The 17,573-nt window shown below is 35.8% G+C and overlaps 1 protein-coding gene across 14 annotated transcripts in view; it reads right to left on the bottom strand.

The window, feature by feature from the left end:
* IRAG1 (inositol 1,4,5-triphosphate receptor associated 1) overlaps positions 1 to 17,573 on the bottom strand; it is a 98,290-nt gene that overhangs the window by 4,128 nt on the left and 76,589 nt on the right. For all 14 annotated transcript variants that reach the window (XM_064425499.1, XM_064425498.1, XM_064425497.1 and 11 more), the window contains 14 exons: positions 17,456 to 17,505; positions 16,994 to 17,035; positions 15,825 to 16,415; positions 13,895 to 13,973; positions 11,377 to 11,497; positions 10,499 to 10,529; positions 9,285 to 9,425; positions 6,794 to 6,925; positions 5,886 to 6,027; positions 5,184 to 5,233; positions 3,554 to 3,661; positions 2,290 to 2,357; positions 870 to 989; positions 136 to 267 (listed from right to left, as the gene is read on the bottom strand). In XM_064425499.1, coding sequence (XP_064281569.1) covers positions 136 to 267; positions 870 to 989; positions 2,290 to 2,357; positions 3,554 to 3,661; positions 5,184 to 5,233; positions 5,886 to 6,027; positions 6,794 to 6,925; positions 9,285 to 9,425; positions 10,499 to 10,529; positions 11,377 to 11,497; positions 13,895 to 13,973; positions 15,825 to 16,415; positions 16,994 to 17,035; positions 17,456 to 17,505 — 1,807 coding nt within the window. The remainder of the gene's footprint in view (positions 1 to 135; positions 268 to 869; positions 990 to 2,289; positions 2,358 to 3,553; positions 3,662 to 5,183; positions 5,234 to 5,885; positions 6,028 to 6,793; positions 6,926 to 9,284; positions 9,426 to 10,498; positions 10,530 to 11,376; positions 11,498 to 13,894; positions 13,974 to 15,824; positions 16,416 to 16,993; positions 17,036 to 17,455; positions 17,506 to 17,573) is intronic.

Consider the following 17,573-nt stretch of genomic DNA (forward strand, 5'->3'; position numbering starts at 1 on the left):
ATTACTTTCTGTGAAAATGTTATTTGAATATGCTTCCCCAGGAGAACATGCCAAAATGATAGTATAAAATGCCTGGGTACCATGAGTAGAAAAAAGTGGCCTCTCTTGTATGGGCATATTACACCACTGTCTCACCTGCTTTTCAGATTTTTTATCTCATCTTCATTTTCACTTTCTTCATGTTCCTCATGGCTTTCTTTGGGTGTCTCCTCATCTTCTTCCTTCAGCTCCTGAAGCTCTTTGGTTTTCTTCAAGGCTTCCTGATATCTTTATCAGATAAAACATTTATTTCTTAGTGTAGGATGAATAAGCATGATCTTATTTAATGAAAAATTATCTTTATGTTTTATGTAATAAAACACAAGCAGAAGCATTGAAGCACCTGAGTGAGAGTAAACATTAGCTGAAGACCATGAGTAAAGCACACAGACAGCCACCCTTCCTGAACAGAGGATTATATTAGAGCTGACACCAAATTTATAATTTTGAACAAAAAAAAGTTGTTCTCCACAGAGTACAATTTCTGTCTATAGTAAAGGAGCCAGTAAACATTTCTCTATAGCTCTCCATCACTTTGAGTATCCTCTACTTTTTTTCTGGAGAATAAATGCAATTCAATGCTAAAGTCAGATGGCATGCTGGATTCTGCAGGAGAGGATCAAAATTTGTCTCACTCTTCACATAATGCAAAATTCTTTGCTTGACATTCAGAAACAGATCCCAAAGTTTTTAACTGCCTCAAAACATGCTGTGTGAAGCACTTTGTGACACCAACAACATAACTCCTGTATTTAAAATTAAATTTTAAAAACATATGTTCTCCTCTGGTAGCACATTTTACAGATTTAGTTCACAAAAAATATTCTCACCCCTTGTTATATGCTTCCTCTTCTATCTTGGCTTTAGTTTCAGCACTGATCTCTTCCAACCCACTCTGTGTCAGCACAGAAGTTGAGGTTTCACAGTCAGGTTCTCCATTTGACTTCCCACTGCCAAGACAAAAGAAGCAGACAGAAAATAACATCAGGAAAATGTGCTGTATTTGGAGCATGCTGCAATTTTGTGAGTCATGATTTGTCTTTTTCAATGTACATTGAAGAAATGAAATGTCTTTCAAAAGAAAAAAAATTAACACCAAGAAAAATATTAAGATGTTTCAGGATGTTGTGATTTAAGAACATAATTATTATGCTTCTAAGGTAAGAAAACTAGCATTTTAATTCTTTAAAAAAGAAGAAAAGAGCCTTTCGTTCCTGGCTCATCCATGACATTTATTTGCTATTCATGAAAACATTTCCCTCAACTTTCTAAAACTCATCTTAGACATTGTAACCTGCTACATAAGAGGAACACAACAGAAGTAATGTCAAATACTAATTCAACAAAACATGGGGCTTTTTTGCCTTTTGAGTATTCTCCTGTGCTGACTTTCCAGAACTTTTCTCAAGTACAAGTTTGGAGTGTTTAGCCTGAAGATAAGCTGGTTTATTTTGCTGTCTTCTTGCAGTGCTCTCCTATCATTTATTTTATCTGGGACAGAGAAGTTAGTGACTGAGACACAGCAGATCTATCAAAGTCAAGGTTTAATAAGCTCAACAATGGATCCCATTTCAACTTCTGGAATTTCACCCTTTTGCATGCTTTCTTTTCCTGGTACTAAAGTAGTTCAACCTGATTGACACCATCTGTGGGCAATGGATTTTCTCTCAAGTCATATTAACAAGAAACATTCTTTTCACTTGGACTTTAAACAAACCATGAGTATAAGCTTGAAGTGCTTAAACACACAAAACTGTACTGGTGTGGGTAATTCTACACTACTAGACCAGCTGGCCCATGCACACACACTTAGGCTCAAACATGAATTTCAAGTTCTGCCTCTGCTGCTTGGTAACATGATTTGTTTTCCTAGGTGTGAAATATTGATAAGGGTTTTTTTGGTTGTTGTATTTTCTCACAGAATTTCTGTGCAGTTTCAGAAGATGGTCTAGATCTTGCAGAGTTCTTTTGAATAGCAGCAGCCAGTGCTGTAGTTCCCCATTTTTGTTTTCTCAGTTGTTGCATACTTACATTTGTAGTAAAGCCCAAGGTAAAACAAGGACATAAGATAATTTTTTTTCTGCCTCAGCACTAATCTAAAATACATGAAATTCACAGTGAAAGCTTTTAATTTGCATGTTTAAAGTATTCTAACAAGTAGTAGTAATATCACTACTACATCATGATTCTTTAAATTATCATTTAGTATTATCATTTACTAGATAGTGAGATGGCCTGGACAAAACTCACTTTTCCAGAAGTGCTGGCAGAGCAGGAGTAGATGTTAGGCTGCTCCTTCCATTACTTGGTGATTCAGTCTGTAAGTAAAACACAGCAATAAATGTTGCATTCTTTAATTAGTTAACATTCATGACTAAATAATTAAATACCAATTAAAATTCATTAATTAATTTCTAATAAGTGTTCAATAAAATTACAAAGGCAGTGTGCTGCTTAGGTTTCCTTCCCATATTCATGAGCAAAGTATCTTTAATGTGGTGCTTCCACATTGCTCCCATTAACCAGAGCAAACAATGGACTTGCACACTAAGAATTTTCTCTGACATTTCCTTCTATCCTGTTTATTTTTACCCAGAAAATGTTCTCCTTCATACATTGGTCACTGACCAGTAAAATTATTCTCTTGCTCCTCTCCTATTATCCTAAGAACATGCATTTATTAGCTGAATTTTCAATGGGAAATTTTAAACAAAAATCATTCATAATAAACCATGGCAAACAAACACACCTTGTTCCTGAAGAAATTGACTCTAAGTACATAATAAATTGCACAAATAGATGCTTTTCTTACAAGGAAAATAGATAAATAGATTTAGCTTCTCAGCAAAACCCTCATTTAAATAACCCTATATTTTTAATAGAAAACTCCATAACTTTAAGGTCATATCTCATCTTAGCTCATCTCTGAACAGTGAGTATGACTTGCAGTTTTTCTCCAAAGCATTTCTATGGATTTATTACATTAAGATTAAAGTTTCATTTAATTTATTAAAGTTTAACAAAAAAAATTCAATAGAGGCTGATGGCTCCACTGATCCCAGATAATCACAGAACCTGTAAATTGCTACCACGAACATTTCTGTACATTAATTACATGTATTTATGTTCAGTGGACTTCTGGCAATGAAGAACAGCAGCCCAGCTGTGTTCTGTGGTTTCTGGCTGAAATTTCTCTTCTACAGTGTACAGATATTTTCGTTATTTCTTTCCTGTGTGTTACTTCAGATTAAAAGGTAAATTGCCTCACCAAAGTCCAATGCCTGTGAATCAGCAGCCTGCCCTATTCAGCTGTTCCCAAAAGGATCATTCATGGAGGTAGATTGCAATATCTGCTTACACAATAGGAATTACCTCTGTCCATCCCCTTCGCAGGATGGAGTCAAAACAAGTTAAATCAAAGAAAAAGCTTTAATTTTACAGTAACTATGGCTTGCCCTTGTGCAAAAGTGGTTTAGACAAAAACTGGTAACTTTAAAATGTGGGTTTTACTTACCAGGGATGGCATTGAAGGTATAGGTGAAGCTGTTGGTGACTGACCAGGAATATTCAAGGAGTTAAATTTAGGAACAACTGCAACACTGACTCTCCTTCGAGGCATATTCTGGGAGAAACAACAATTATTTTTTCTACCATACAAGACAGAATGAAGAACAATTCTGTAGGTTGATTCATGTGGCAAAGTTATAGGTCAGTGTCCCCTTTGGGAAAAGGAGAGTTGGGAGCAGAAGTAAAATAAAAGGTCATGGTTTCATCTTATACTGCCTGGTATGTATGGCAAGTGCTCAATGTGAAATGAGGTGTGGCACAGAGATGCTGCTCTTTTCCCTCCAAGCTGAAAGCCCAGCAGTGTAAATCACACAACAGAAATGTTCTGAGTTTATGTTGTCAGTTCTTATCATAGGCCTTTATCTTTGATGAAAACAGATGCATAATGAAAGTGCCAGTGTCACAATGACTACAAATAACAAAGTCACACATGCAACTCTTATCTTGCCATGTTCTTATTATGATATAGTGTAACTATGGTATATTAATTACATGTAAACACATTAATTATAATTTACTGAAACACAAACATCCATTCCTTCCACAAAAGAGCAGCCCCTTCTCCCCCACCCCTGAATTGTTTGATAGCATCATGCAACACTGCTTATATTTCCCAAAGATCATAAAAATCCTTTCTTATGATACACACATGCTAATTGTAACAATATATTCTAGCTCAAGTACAGATTATGTAAATTTTTGTTGTCATTTGGTATGTAGCCAAATGCTTCATCCTATAAAATCTATGCTTCCAACTAAGTAAAAATATCAAAACACTTATAGCATCTAACAGCTATGTTTTAGTGCATATCCAAACACTTTTAAGATTGTTCTCTAGACAGCTTTACAGGAAAAGAGTGAACACAGCTTTAGTGAATACTTAGGAGTCTCTCCAGGATTCTGGTTCTAGACAAAATCAACCATACCTATTTATTAATGACAGTTTTATTTAATGTGATCCTGAAAAACTAAACTGGAAAGTTTGCAGCCATGGTAGGCAGTCCATTCTAGTGTTTGACTTCTTTTTTTGTCTCCTCTATTATTTGGACTCATCCCTGTTAAACTTAGTCTTTTTTTTGAGACCTCTTCTTCTACCTATGGGGTTCTGATCATGAAATCCCATCTCGCCCTCTGCATGTTCTGTGCCTTAATTCTTTATACCCAACACTCAGAGGCAGCAGGAATAAACTAAACCTAAAGAACTACAACCCAAGCAAATAAAAATATGAGAATAAGCAGTAGACTGAGTATAATACACCTGGGTCACCAAATTTTATGATGGTCATACTGGGACTCATGCCTCCCAAATCACTGGTTGCTTTAGGAAATTTTGTAACAGACTTGATCTCCAACACTTGGAAGTTTTGCAGAAGTAAAACACTGGAATTCCCCATCAGGCTATTGCATAAAGCCATACTAAGTCATGTATTCAAAACAGCAAAGCACATGCACTAAATTGCATAAATGATAGTGAGAATTTACCAGCACTGTTTGAGCACAGCCTAAAGAACTGAGTGTATATAGACAAAGAAATGTCACTACATAAAATGTCAGTTTTCTTTATATTGCAGAAATACCTTTCCAACAGTGAGAGACATGGATCTAGAGGAACGAGGAACACCATCTTCTGCACAGAAACAAAGATAAAGAACAGTCAGGCTATGTGAGTATCTCTAAATAATATTAATAGAACCCTTGCTTATATTTCAAACTCAGATACAGTATATTTACACAGGGTCTGTAAGTGACCATATATTTATTGCCATACAGCTGTCTTCTCAATTACACCTGCACAAGAAATGTGAAATGATTGCAAATAACCAAAGCAGTACTATTTTCACTGAATCAGGCAAAAATCCCACTTATTGGCCTCCATATACAGGTTTTTGCAAAGGAAAATCCTCATATTTCAGTTTCCAGCAAAGGAAAGAAGAGGTTGCAAAAAGACAGTGTTTTTAATAATGAAATTTTGCCTTCATCTGGACCTAAAAGGTATCTGCATTAAAATTGTGCAGATTAAATGGATTTGCAAAAGGCCACAAGAAAATATTATTGGATCACATCAGAATTTGGTAAGTGATAGGGACTTCAAATTACTGTACTATAGCATGAAGTATGGCTCATATGAAACATCTTAACTAATTTCTGTAACTTTTGAAAATCTACTCCTGTAGATCAGAACTTCATGAACAGATTTCACAATACCTTACTTTAAATCATTAATAGCACCAACATCTCTCTGAATTAGAGGCAAACTCTTAAATTTATTTTTTCTTTACCGGATGCACCATAGGTTCTGCTAGAATTCTGATTGGCAAGTTTCTTGAACTCCATTAGTTCAGCATGATCCTTTTCATATGTCCTTTTCAGGTTTTCCACATACTGCATCATTACTTCTGTTGCCTTTGACATACGCTTCTCCTAAGGAAGAAAAGAAGGAAATATCCAGGTAACCTCTACACATCGCCAGCAAATCATTTGCCTCTATATGTATGCTCCACGTCAGGGCTAAATCTGGAGCTGTTGTTCTTAAGGAAATATTGGTGCCTCCATGACTGAAAATTCCTAAGATAATTAGAAGAAAATGCCAATTCATATGCATTTCACAGAATATAATAATTTATTTTGTCGTATATTCAGAAACTGTGTTTGTGTGCCTATCTGATTGCTTATGTGGTATACCACATTTGTTTTCAAACACTCATAGGTCTTAGTCACTGGCATGAATCTGGTTACTTTAGAGGGCAGAGGGAACATTCTTAAATCTGGGAGGGTATTGATGTGTTCTTATTTATACTCACTCTGTCCTCATATTCTTTGTAATTGACTGAGCTATTGCCAAAGGCAGGTGACTGAACTAGATGAGTTTTTTGACCCAGAAAAGTTCTTTTTTATTTTTCCTTAATATTTTTATTATGCACTGCACTGAGTTGAAATTAATTTATTGTGATGCAGCTGTAGCTCTGAATAAAATATATGCTCCTGTTGTACCAATGTTAAATAGCTTAATCTTCTGCTGGAATTCTATTTCCAGGATGCAGCAGTGTGTTACCTGACACTACAACAGATGTCTTTAATCTGTCAAAATGGCAAATAAAACTCAGAGGGTGAACACAAGCTCTAGCCCAGGCTGGCAAAGAGTGCTCCTGTGGATCCAGGATCCAGGTAAAGAGCAGGATGCCCTCACCTGGCGAACGGCTCCGACCATCTCGGCGCGGCTCGAGAGCCTGGCAGCCAAACGCCGCAGCACCGCGATGTCCTCCAGGAGCTTCTGGTAGGCTTCCCTGTGCTCATAGTGGTGCCACAGGTGAGCTGAAGACTGAAACAACAACACAGCAGCTCCATCAGCATGTTTTTAGCTCAAATGGAGTGGCCAGAGCCTCAAAATGGAGTAGAAATGTCCAGGCAGAACTCCTCATGGAGAGATTAGCCCCAGAGGGGTGTCAGCACTGCCACCACACCCAGCCCAGAGTGCTGCTGCCCTGGTGCTTCACTGCAAGCTGCAGGAGCACAGTTTGAGGAGTTAGAGAGGGCTCACCACATTTGTGATACTTCCCTTCTCAAATCTAAAGTGAAACATGCTCTGCTACCTGTTTTTCTTTTAAGTTTTTCTAAGCCTTCTGATGTTTACGTTCTTGTAACAAAGTTTTTCACACACTTTATGTAAATAATTCATTGTTTTGCATTCCTTTATAGAAGAGAAGAAATCTGATGGACTGTTTGTTTGTCCAGTGTCATTAGAAAGGTAACACTGTCACCCTGCAATCCACTGTCACTTCTGGAAATCTATAAATGTTGGAGTAAAAAATTAAAAGTGCTTTTTTTACCTTAAAAATCTGCATATCTGCATCGTGTTATTTTGTGTCCTATAACAACAACCTGTGAACTCTACAAATGCTAAGTTCATTTCATGATTAAAATGATTAATCACTTTTAAAAAAATCGATAAATCACCTAAAAATGATTGCTGAGGGACAGAGGGCATTTAATTTTCTGGACACAAGCATTAAGAAGACCACATGTGTTCTTTCAGTTCCATGATACTTCACTTATTTGGAAAATTACAGTCTCAAGAATTGCAATGCTACCTTGATAATAAATTGCAGCCAACATTTGACTGCAAGAACCAAAAATAAATAAGGGAATATGTTTAGGGAGAATCATGCACAGAATTTTAGAGTTTCCTTTTCTTTCTTGACAACTGTAACCTCCTTACTTTCTCAAAAAAAATTTGGAAATTCACATAGATCAGCTTTCTCTTGAAATTTGGTTTCTGAATAACACATCAATTATCACAAGACTGATTAAAAAATCAGAAAGACTTGTAAAACTGTCACTGAGCCATAAAATATGTGCCTGTCCTACAGAAATGAAGATAACCTCTCAACGAGATTGGAACAAGTCCAGATCTAGTACGAGAGAGATTTTACAGAAGCCATCATTGCTTTTAATTGCTTGTTAGTTTATTCCATTGTCCAGAACAAAAGCTTTCATGGGGAAGGCAATTTCCACTTTGTTATAAATCATGTAAAAAAGCTTGTAAAAGCCAGACTGTAGCATGTGAACTGCTTAAAGGAAGAGAATCCTAATCACATCTGTCCCATACTGGCAACATGAACCTTGGTGCCTAATTAAGAATTCTTGACAGAAACACACAGCAAATCTAACAGACTTATTTCAGTCTGAAAACCCTGAGATCTAATAGGCTGTTTCTGCTTGCTCTTTACATATGGAATAGAGTGAAGAGCAGCCAAATATTCTCAACTTTTTTTTTTTTTACAGAAACAATCAATTGAAAATGGAGATTTAGAATTCCAGATGAAAAGATGTGAAGATCACAATCTTTCTTTAGTTGTATTTTTTCTTACCTGATGTTCTTGATAAAGTAAATGGGAGAACCATATGTTCTCCTCACTATTCTCATAAGAATGGCAGCACCTCCTTACAATAGTGCATGCTGGGTCTAAGGCTATTTCATTTATCAGCCTGATGTGTAACCATCTCTCCCTTTATGCACAAAGACATGCACAGCACTTTAGCTGACACATCTTAGCATATTTTTGTTGTTCCAGTTAGAAAACCTACAGAAAGCTGGCAGGAAGAACTCAAAACTACTGCTGTAAAGGAACATCAGGCAAGCTGGAATCAAAGTGTACTCATGCTCTAACCTGAGCCTGAGATTGTACCTATTCCTTAAGTATTCCTTGCTGCTTCCTTTCACACATCATGCCTTCTAGTATCTGCAGTTAAGAGGCCTTTCATGTTACAGATCTCAGGATTCAGGTTTCAAATCATTTTGGTATCTTTCATATCTGGACACTTAAAATTCACTGCTAAAGAAGATCTTGCCCAGGAGAGCATGAATCAGGGCTTCAACTGCAGTTCTAAATGCTCTTAGCTGTGTCACAGGCTTATTTCAAGAACTGAACAGAAAATTCCTAGTATTTATTCTTGAAATCTGCTAGACCCAGGGAAGCACCCCCTAAGCATTTCCAGCAATGCTGGCCCACTCTGGCAGAATATGGCCTCTCTCAGAGTAGTAGGCAGCTCATGGCAAGGAGTTTGAGCAGCAGAAAATGAAGTTTTAGGGCTGAATTTACAAGTCAAACACATTTGCAATGTGTGTGCACCTTCATGTGTACTACAGTTCAGGAAAAGAATTCCCACTGTCTTCTTACCGTAATTGCTGCTTTAAAGTTTTCCAGTTCCTTCTCAGCATTCTCTTCAGTAAGATTTCTCTCTCTCTCTGCCTGCTGAATTCTAGATTCCAATGTATAACTATCATTTCTAAAGGCCAAGGAGAGTTGTACAAACACATTCTGTTTGGATTAAAAAAGGCATTTTCCAATAAGTCTCACAGTAATATAATTTTTAACAACAGCTTATGAATAAGGTATATGTTTCACTAACTTTGCTGCTTAAATAAGTATTGAAACAGAAAATTGGAAGTATTTTTAAATTTGTTTTCTTTGAAAAACCACTTCTATTTATTTCCATTGAAATAGGAATAATAAATGCATTGCTGCCTCTTTTCCTGGATGTTTTTCTGGGAGCTCTGTAGGGCAGAGACAAAATGAAGGAAGCAGCCTACCAGAAGCACCAGAATCACAATGGATCTGTTTTCTAGCTGGACTTCCTCCAAGGGTCCCCAAGGTTTTTAAACAGATAGTCTGTGCAGAGGAAGTCCAGGGATGAGCTCACCATGAGCATTGTTTTACCTAAGGGATAAACACCTACCCCTGAAGCCAGCAAAAGATTAAGTGCTAACATTTTTATTCTCTTACACCCTGCTTTTAAAGATTGTTTCTTTCTTTATCAGAGTTTAGTAATTTCTTTGGATTAATAGTTCGCAAAGCACAAGGCACCAACAGTTCCAGTAGACTGCAGCGTTGTAAAAAAAGATCTTTTTCTTGACTGTTATGTGATTAAAAAAATACAAGAAACAAATGCTACAAGCTAAAGAGAGACCTGCAAACAAAATTATTGGCTTCAACTGAGAAAAAAATTATGTAAACTAACAGCAGGATATTATTTTAAAAAGCCCCAAAGCTCATTTTAGATAAAAATGCAATTTAAATTGCTGAGTTTCTGGTCTTATTTAACCTAAATTTTTTTTACAACTTCAAAATATTAAAACAATTTCCAAAGAAAATTCATATTTTATTATGAAAAACACAACCAGATGTTTTGTTTATTCCTACTCTGTTGTTTTACAATTTCTATTGCTCGTATTTCACAAAATTGTTATTTTTATGGAGTTCAATATGTTTTGGGGTTTTTGAATGAGAAATATATTTTTGGGGAAAAAAATCACCCCATTACCTCATTCTAATAACCACACTTAAAGTAATCACTTAAAATTGGAATATGTCTAAAATGATAACATACTTACCTCAACTTCTTTTTCAGTGAGTGGTGGGGAGCTAGAAGTTAAAAAAATCACATTTTAATGAGGTTTTTTCTCTAAAAACAAAGGTATTCGAATACTTAACTGAAAAGAACAACAAAATATATGTTTAAGTTTCAAGAGTTTCCCAATTTTTTTCAGTATTGATTACAATCAAGCAATGGTCTCTCAGAAGTTCTTCACCTCACACATTCATTTATATAAAATCATGTATATAATAATTCCTTCACCATAAATGTTAAATATTTATTTCACCTGCACAGAGACTCCTTATTGACAGTTCAGATAAGTGAAGGCTCTGGTGGTTTTGATACATAACCATGTGGCTGAATGGAGGAATCATTTTTGGCTGACTAAATTTGGATTAAGTTAATGTCTTGAAAAAGTCCAAATCAGTGAATTCACAGGTGAGTCCTTCAACTGCGTTTGCAAAATAAACTCAGTTCCCCTAAACAATTGTCACCTGCAGAGAAACTGCAGAACTCTTACATGCCCAAATTCTTCCACTGGAAAGCATCATCTGGCCTGATTATTTTCATGGGGGTGAGAAATAATATTTTCAATATGAGTTCATATCTGCAGCAGCAGTCCTGGAAACCAGGAGTGGAAAAATCTGTATAAAAATCTACTTGTAGCATGCAATTAAGGTTTGAGACTTCTTATGTAGAACTCACAAATTAATTTTAAAAGTTGGCCAGTTACTGGAAGCTGGTGCATTCCCCAAAATTTGTCAGTAAATCTGTGTTGCACATTTTAAAATGCAACAATTGCTTTCCCTGTGAATGGAGGGAAGGGAAGCTGGCTGGAGACCATTAGTGTGCCTTCTCCTGGATGAAGTGTTTCCACTCCTAATGAGCTTTTACCTTCCTGGAAGTGATTTGTGCACTCGCAGTTTTCGCAGCAATACATCAGGAATGCTGGGCATGACATCAGAGCTGTTCTTTGTCTCTTCCTCTTCAGTGGGGGAAGGGAGAGGTGAAGGGCCTAAAAACATTTTCAGATTTAAAAAAATTATATTACTTGAAAAGTCACACATTCTTTTCTGGACTATTTTAGCTGAGATTTGTAATAGAATACTGTCATTTTCTAAGGCTTTAAATGCCACCTGCCAAGATGAAGTGCAGTGTAATGGACCATATACAAATTTTGTACACCATTTATTGTTTTAAATTACATCACGTAATTTGCATACATATTTGCACTGTATGTTCATTGAAAGAGGATATAAAGGTTATACTGACATTCTCTGATTCTGTCACTTTCATAAGGACCAAGACATGGCTAACATTTTTTTAATATAATTCATGTTACTTAGCTTATGTATTTTCATTTTATTTAATTTCACATATATTAGTTCCCTTAGCTCCTTCTCTCTTATCAGAATTTCATTAAGGACTCTCTTGTAGGAAAGGCAGATTCCTCAGTCTGAATCTCAGACTTGGGACGGAATCTTTAAACAGTTCTCCTGTTCCTAAGTTTAACAGAAGGATTTTTACACTTGCCATGTAATTAGTGTGCAAATCTGGAGAGTATTAACATGAAAGATGGAAGAGAATGGGAGATCCTTTGCTTTATATTTAAAAATTCCAGTATTTACTGCAGAACAGTCACATGTATCCCCATCAAATCCAGCCTGACACCACAGTGTCTCCAGAGTGAATGCATTCCACTTATCTCATGTAGATGCAAAGTTGTGTTTACTCAGATGGTGACAGTAACTTGTCGTTGGCAAAAACCATGATGGGGACAGTGCATTGGATTCATAACAGCAATAATGAACTATCTGACTATTTCCTATTGTTTAAGCAAAGTTACCACTCCAGTTGAAAAAGTGGCTTCTCTGACAATGTAAGGAAGTAGGTCTCCCTAACAAATTAACTAAGAATTTGACCCCTTGCTTGTTTTCCCCACTGAGGACAAGGAGTTGACCCTTAAAGTTCTGGCTACCATTTAGACAACTTACTGGACTAGAAAAGCTTGTGATACTCATGAGATCCATGTTGAGAAGCTGGATAAAATAATGCTTATCTTATTCACAATGTTTTCCTCAAGACTTCCAAACCTGCCAAAATTACGTAGCAGGCTGGTAAAATGGCAACTATTTTATAGTTTCAAAAGAGCCTGCTAAATAATTTCTAGGAAATTCTAAATTAACAGAGTGACAGGAATAATATTATCATATCTAAGATTTCAAAGATATAATCACTAAATATAGAGGACAAGAAGCCTTTTTCATCTTTATTTATTCACACTGAAAATTAGTCCATTTCCAGACATAACATGAAATGTAGTATGATCTCAACCATCTCTCAATGATACAGGAACTTTAAGGCTCATGAGCTAGTCCCAGTGAAAATGTATGAATTAGCAAAATGTACAGCATTAAAAAAAAATTGAAATTGTCTTTGGATTAAATCTTGGACAAGCAGTTTCAGCTCCTTTCATAGTAACCATCTTCATTTCAGTTAATGTCACACTGAACAAGTTCCGAATTAACTATTTCCAAACAAATAGACAGGTTTGGTTTAAATATTTTAGATCAATATATTTGGTTTAAATATTTTAGCTAAGCACTACTGCTACTTCTTCCACATGTTGAATTATCCTCAGGTTCATATCTTTGCTCTTTATTCTGAATCTTTTTAGATGCAGCTACAGGCATCAAATCTTTTTTGCTTGTGTTAGATTGGAGAAAATATTAGGTGCCAGATTTCTTTTTCCTCTTTTAAGCCTTTTCCTTAAAAAAGCCGTTTTCCTTTATTTTTCCTTAAAAATCAAAGAAATGGAGGTTAAAAAATCCCACTTATTGTAAGGCATATTTTTCCAATCCTTCAAACATATTTATGGCTCTTTTCTAGTCTTACTTTTTCTGATTCACATTGACATAGAAATGTGGACCAGGACTGAAAATGCCATTGCAGTACTTGCCACACATATACTAAAATAATAATAAAAAAAGGAATAAAGCATCCCATCACTTATTTATACTCCCAGGGATCAAACTCACCCTTGTGACCATAATATTTTACAGAAGTTATATCCATTTAATCCGTCACTGCTGAAATATTTTTACAGAAAGTTACTGAAACTTCAGTCCTACAATATTAGGTACAAGCCAGACTCCATTCCACATGTGCATCTTTTCCCTTGGTTATAATAATACCTACAGTATCTTCTTAGTTCAAATTATCAAGAAATTGAGGTACTTTCCATTATTGGTGTCTCTTATTTATCATTTATTACTGTTCTCCATGACTGCTTCAACTATTATTGCAAATGAAGTTGAAAATTTTAAGACTTTTTCTCCTCTCCCCCACATGATAGTCAGTTATAAAAATCAGTATATAACAAACATTCCTTCCAGTTTTTATGATACTGCACCTTTTTCCTGTTCCACTGCTTCACTAAGTTCAGGAAGCTTAAGTCCAACTAAATTTTGATTTCGCATCAAAATATGCTCCTGTGAACAGAAACAATAATATTTCTAAGTAACTGAACTATTAATCTCAATTTAAATATCCCTGCCGCATGAACAGCCAATAAAATATTTACTTTAGTTCATAAATATAATAGAGATATTTGCATTACATTACAGTCAGATGCTACATAACATGGATAAATTCATAAATTCACACACACTTTAGAATATTACATATTATTCTATGTAATAACAGAATAGGCATTGTTTAGAAAAACTACTGGCTTTGCAAACAAAGATTTGTGAAATGTGCTCCTTATTCAAGTAGATATGTAGAGTTTTGGTAAGTGAGAGCTTTAGTAACTGACAATTAAAAAGCAGTTTTGGATATAGCCACAGTCATAACTAAGTATCCCAGATAACAGAAGAAATTCAGAAAATCCTACACATAAGACTTTGCCACTTTGACTTTTTTAAGACCAGAGTTTGGGATGCTTCATTGTTACTGTGTTCCACCTCTATTCCTTACAGGTAGGAAAAAATGCATTCTCAAGGATTAAACCTTGTTGTCTTATTTCTCCTTTTATCACCTCATTTTCTTTCATATTCTCACATGTTTAAATTCACAAATACCCACTTTCGTTTATAAGTAAACAATTCCTACTGAAGACAGAGCTCAAATCTTGCCTAAATGGAATTATAGATAATATTGCAAATTTTTTTTTATTCTCTTATTTTTGCTTAACAACTTCTAGGACATTCAAAATGATAGAATTAAAGAATTATAGAATAGCTTGGGTTGAAGGGGACCTTAAAGATCATCTGGTTATAAACCCCCTGCCATGGGCAGACACCTTTCACTATCCCAGGTTGCTCCAAGCCCCATCCAACCTGGCCTTGGACACTGCCAAGGATGGGGCAGCCACAGCTTCTCTGGGCAACCTCTGCCAGGGCCTCATAAAACTCACAGGGAAGAATTTCTCCTGTAATTATATGGCCCAAGGGTCCATATAATCAAAACTTCCAGTACATACACATTAAGAATGTGTGTGTTATATCAACAGGAAAAGATGAGTAATGAAGCTGCCATTGCCAAACAATACAATGGGAATGAATTAACCAAGGTACAGAACTTGAGGTTATCACCTGTCAGCCTTATATTAATCTTAAAATATTAATTACTGGGGGGTTAAGGAAAATGTCCTTATTAGGCTGTTCAAGAAAGTACCTGCTACTTCTTTTGTTTTTTCTTTCAAAAGTCATTATTAGCAATAGAGATGTTCACTGCTTTCTTTTGGTTTTAATGAAATTTCTGGTTTTTTTCTTAGGGTTTAATTCTTAAATTTATTAGTCATTTAGAAAATTATTTAACAATAGATTAGTTAACAGATATTGCAGCCCAAGTCTTTTCATTTAGAAGCTGGCAAATTTGCAGCAAGTTATAATTAGGAACAGTAAGTTTGGGCATGTTCTAATGCCCTTGCTGTCAGAAATGCCCAGTTCTACAGCTCTGAACACTTTGAGACATTTTCTGAGAAGGTTCAATAATCAACTAATCATTACAAACCCATTTCCTGTCCTCTGAGATCTTGCAAATGTAAACATGCAAGAGCACATGCATATGTACACCCTGAAGTACCACAGTGCACTTGCTGCATACCTGAAGAGAACTAAGAAATAGAGTAATTCCATGGAATTTACTTACAGGTTACAGTTTAGTAAAGCTGCAAAGGAAAAATATTGTACAATCCTGTACTGATTATGCTGAAACTGTTTCCCATTTTATCACTGTATGTTTCTTGCAGTGATAAAAATAATACTAAACATGCTGAAAGTTTAGTAGGGTATGAAAATGACTTTTTATAACAGGATACAGCTGATGACAGGACTTACCTCCCTGAGCTTTGTCAGCTTCTGCATTCGAACTGGCTGAACTTGGATTTGAAGGTCTTTGAATGCTTTTAACTGATTGCTGGATTTATTACCAAGAAAGCTTTTATCTTCCTCAGATGGTAATTTTAAAGGGGTTTTCTCTTTCTGTCCAGGCTCCAAGCTATCCCAGGACACAGCCCGTAATAGAGGGGGACGCAGTCCACACAGTTTAAATTCTGGTTTACATGGAATTTTATGGTCTCTCATTTCTGGAACAGGAATTTTTAGCTTTGAGTCCATATTTCCTATTCCTGGTCCTGGTAGATGGGTTCTTAAAGGAACATCATTTTCTTTCCCTTTCTTGAGGAATGATTTTCCAAGTTCATTTTCACAAACATTCATGCAAGTATTAAGAGACATTCTGCCACCATCACCAGCTGAAGGGGAGAATTTAGGTAAAGTATCCATATGTTTACGTGGATCAAAGTTTTCCTTTTGGTCTGAGAGCTTCTCTTTGGAGTTTTCAAAGCCAGCAGAACGAGGAACCAACCTTCCCTGAGAAATCTTTCTTTGATCATTCTGCCTTCGATCAATTAATCCTTTTGCAGCATTCTGAAAGTACAGGGACACACATGAAACAGAGACTCAAGTCCAGATTCCTCTTTTCCCCTGCCCAAGGACAGATTTTCATTGTAAAAAGCCATTTCCTTTTCAGTGACATTTGCTTTTGAATATGTGATGTTGACAAAAGAAATAATTTTTAAAAGGCACTTAAAGAGTACTGAATTTGGAATCTCCTCTCTGAACTTTTGAGTTAACCTCTCCTTTTCCAGAGTCCATCACATCAATCCTCCTAAAGCCAAGCTCCTCAGCATGCTAATGTCATGGAAAGTCTAAACCACTGACATACACCAAAATGGCTATAGTAGATATTTTCACTTTACTTATGAAGTTTTTTAGTGCATTGATTTTAATTGAGCTGGAGCAGGGTGCATGATAAGATGGAAAGATCAAGTGGTAAGCTCACTGCCCTCTATTTCTTTTGCAGGTGCTTCATAATTTCTTAAAGCAGTGTAATTTTCTTTTCACCCAGTGAACAATCTTTCAGCATTTTTAGTCCCATCAGTAAATCATACGTGTGCTAAGACAAACCAGCAGACTTTGCTCAGCTCTCAATGGGAAATACTTACCTCTGCAGTTTGCTTGTCATCCTCTTTCACAATTCTGTTATTCTAGAAAAAAAAAATTGAAAAAACTGCTTACAAGATTCTGTTTCACACCTATGCTACAAACATTAGATATAGATATTAATGGCTGAACTTTGAATCTCATAATTTTTACATTGCTTGTTGTATTGATTTATGAAGTAATTTAAGGATTAGCTTTTTCATAGATGAATGTTAAGTAGAAAATAGAAGAAGATGCAATATAACCTATCTTCATGATCTTTCAGGTCCTGTTACTTCATAAATTTCTGTCTTCAGACTAAATAATTATTTGTCCCTTGCTATACAGAGAAAATACCAGTAATCCAATTTTGGTCTATAAAATGATGTTCTAAACACACAATTTTTATCAGGGACTAAAATGCAGCATATTATAATATAGTGTGGTAATAACCAATCTTATTGCACAGACTATTCAGCGCTTACCTGCCCTGGAGATACTGACTCATTACTAGTGGTTGTGCATGCATCCAACCCTGAAAGATACACACATCATTAGGGCATATCCTGATATTTTGCTCAAAACTTTTACTGCTATAACATT

This window comes from Passer domesticus, chromosome 6 (assembly GCF_036417665.1).
Source record: "Passer domesticus isolate bPasDom1 chromosome 6, bPasDom1.hap1, whole genome shotgun sequence".
Taxonomy (NCBI): Eukaryota; Metazoa; Chordata; class Aves; order Passeriformes; family Passeridae; genus Passer; species Passer domesticus.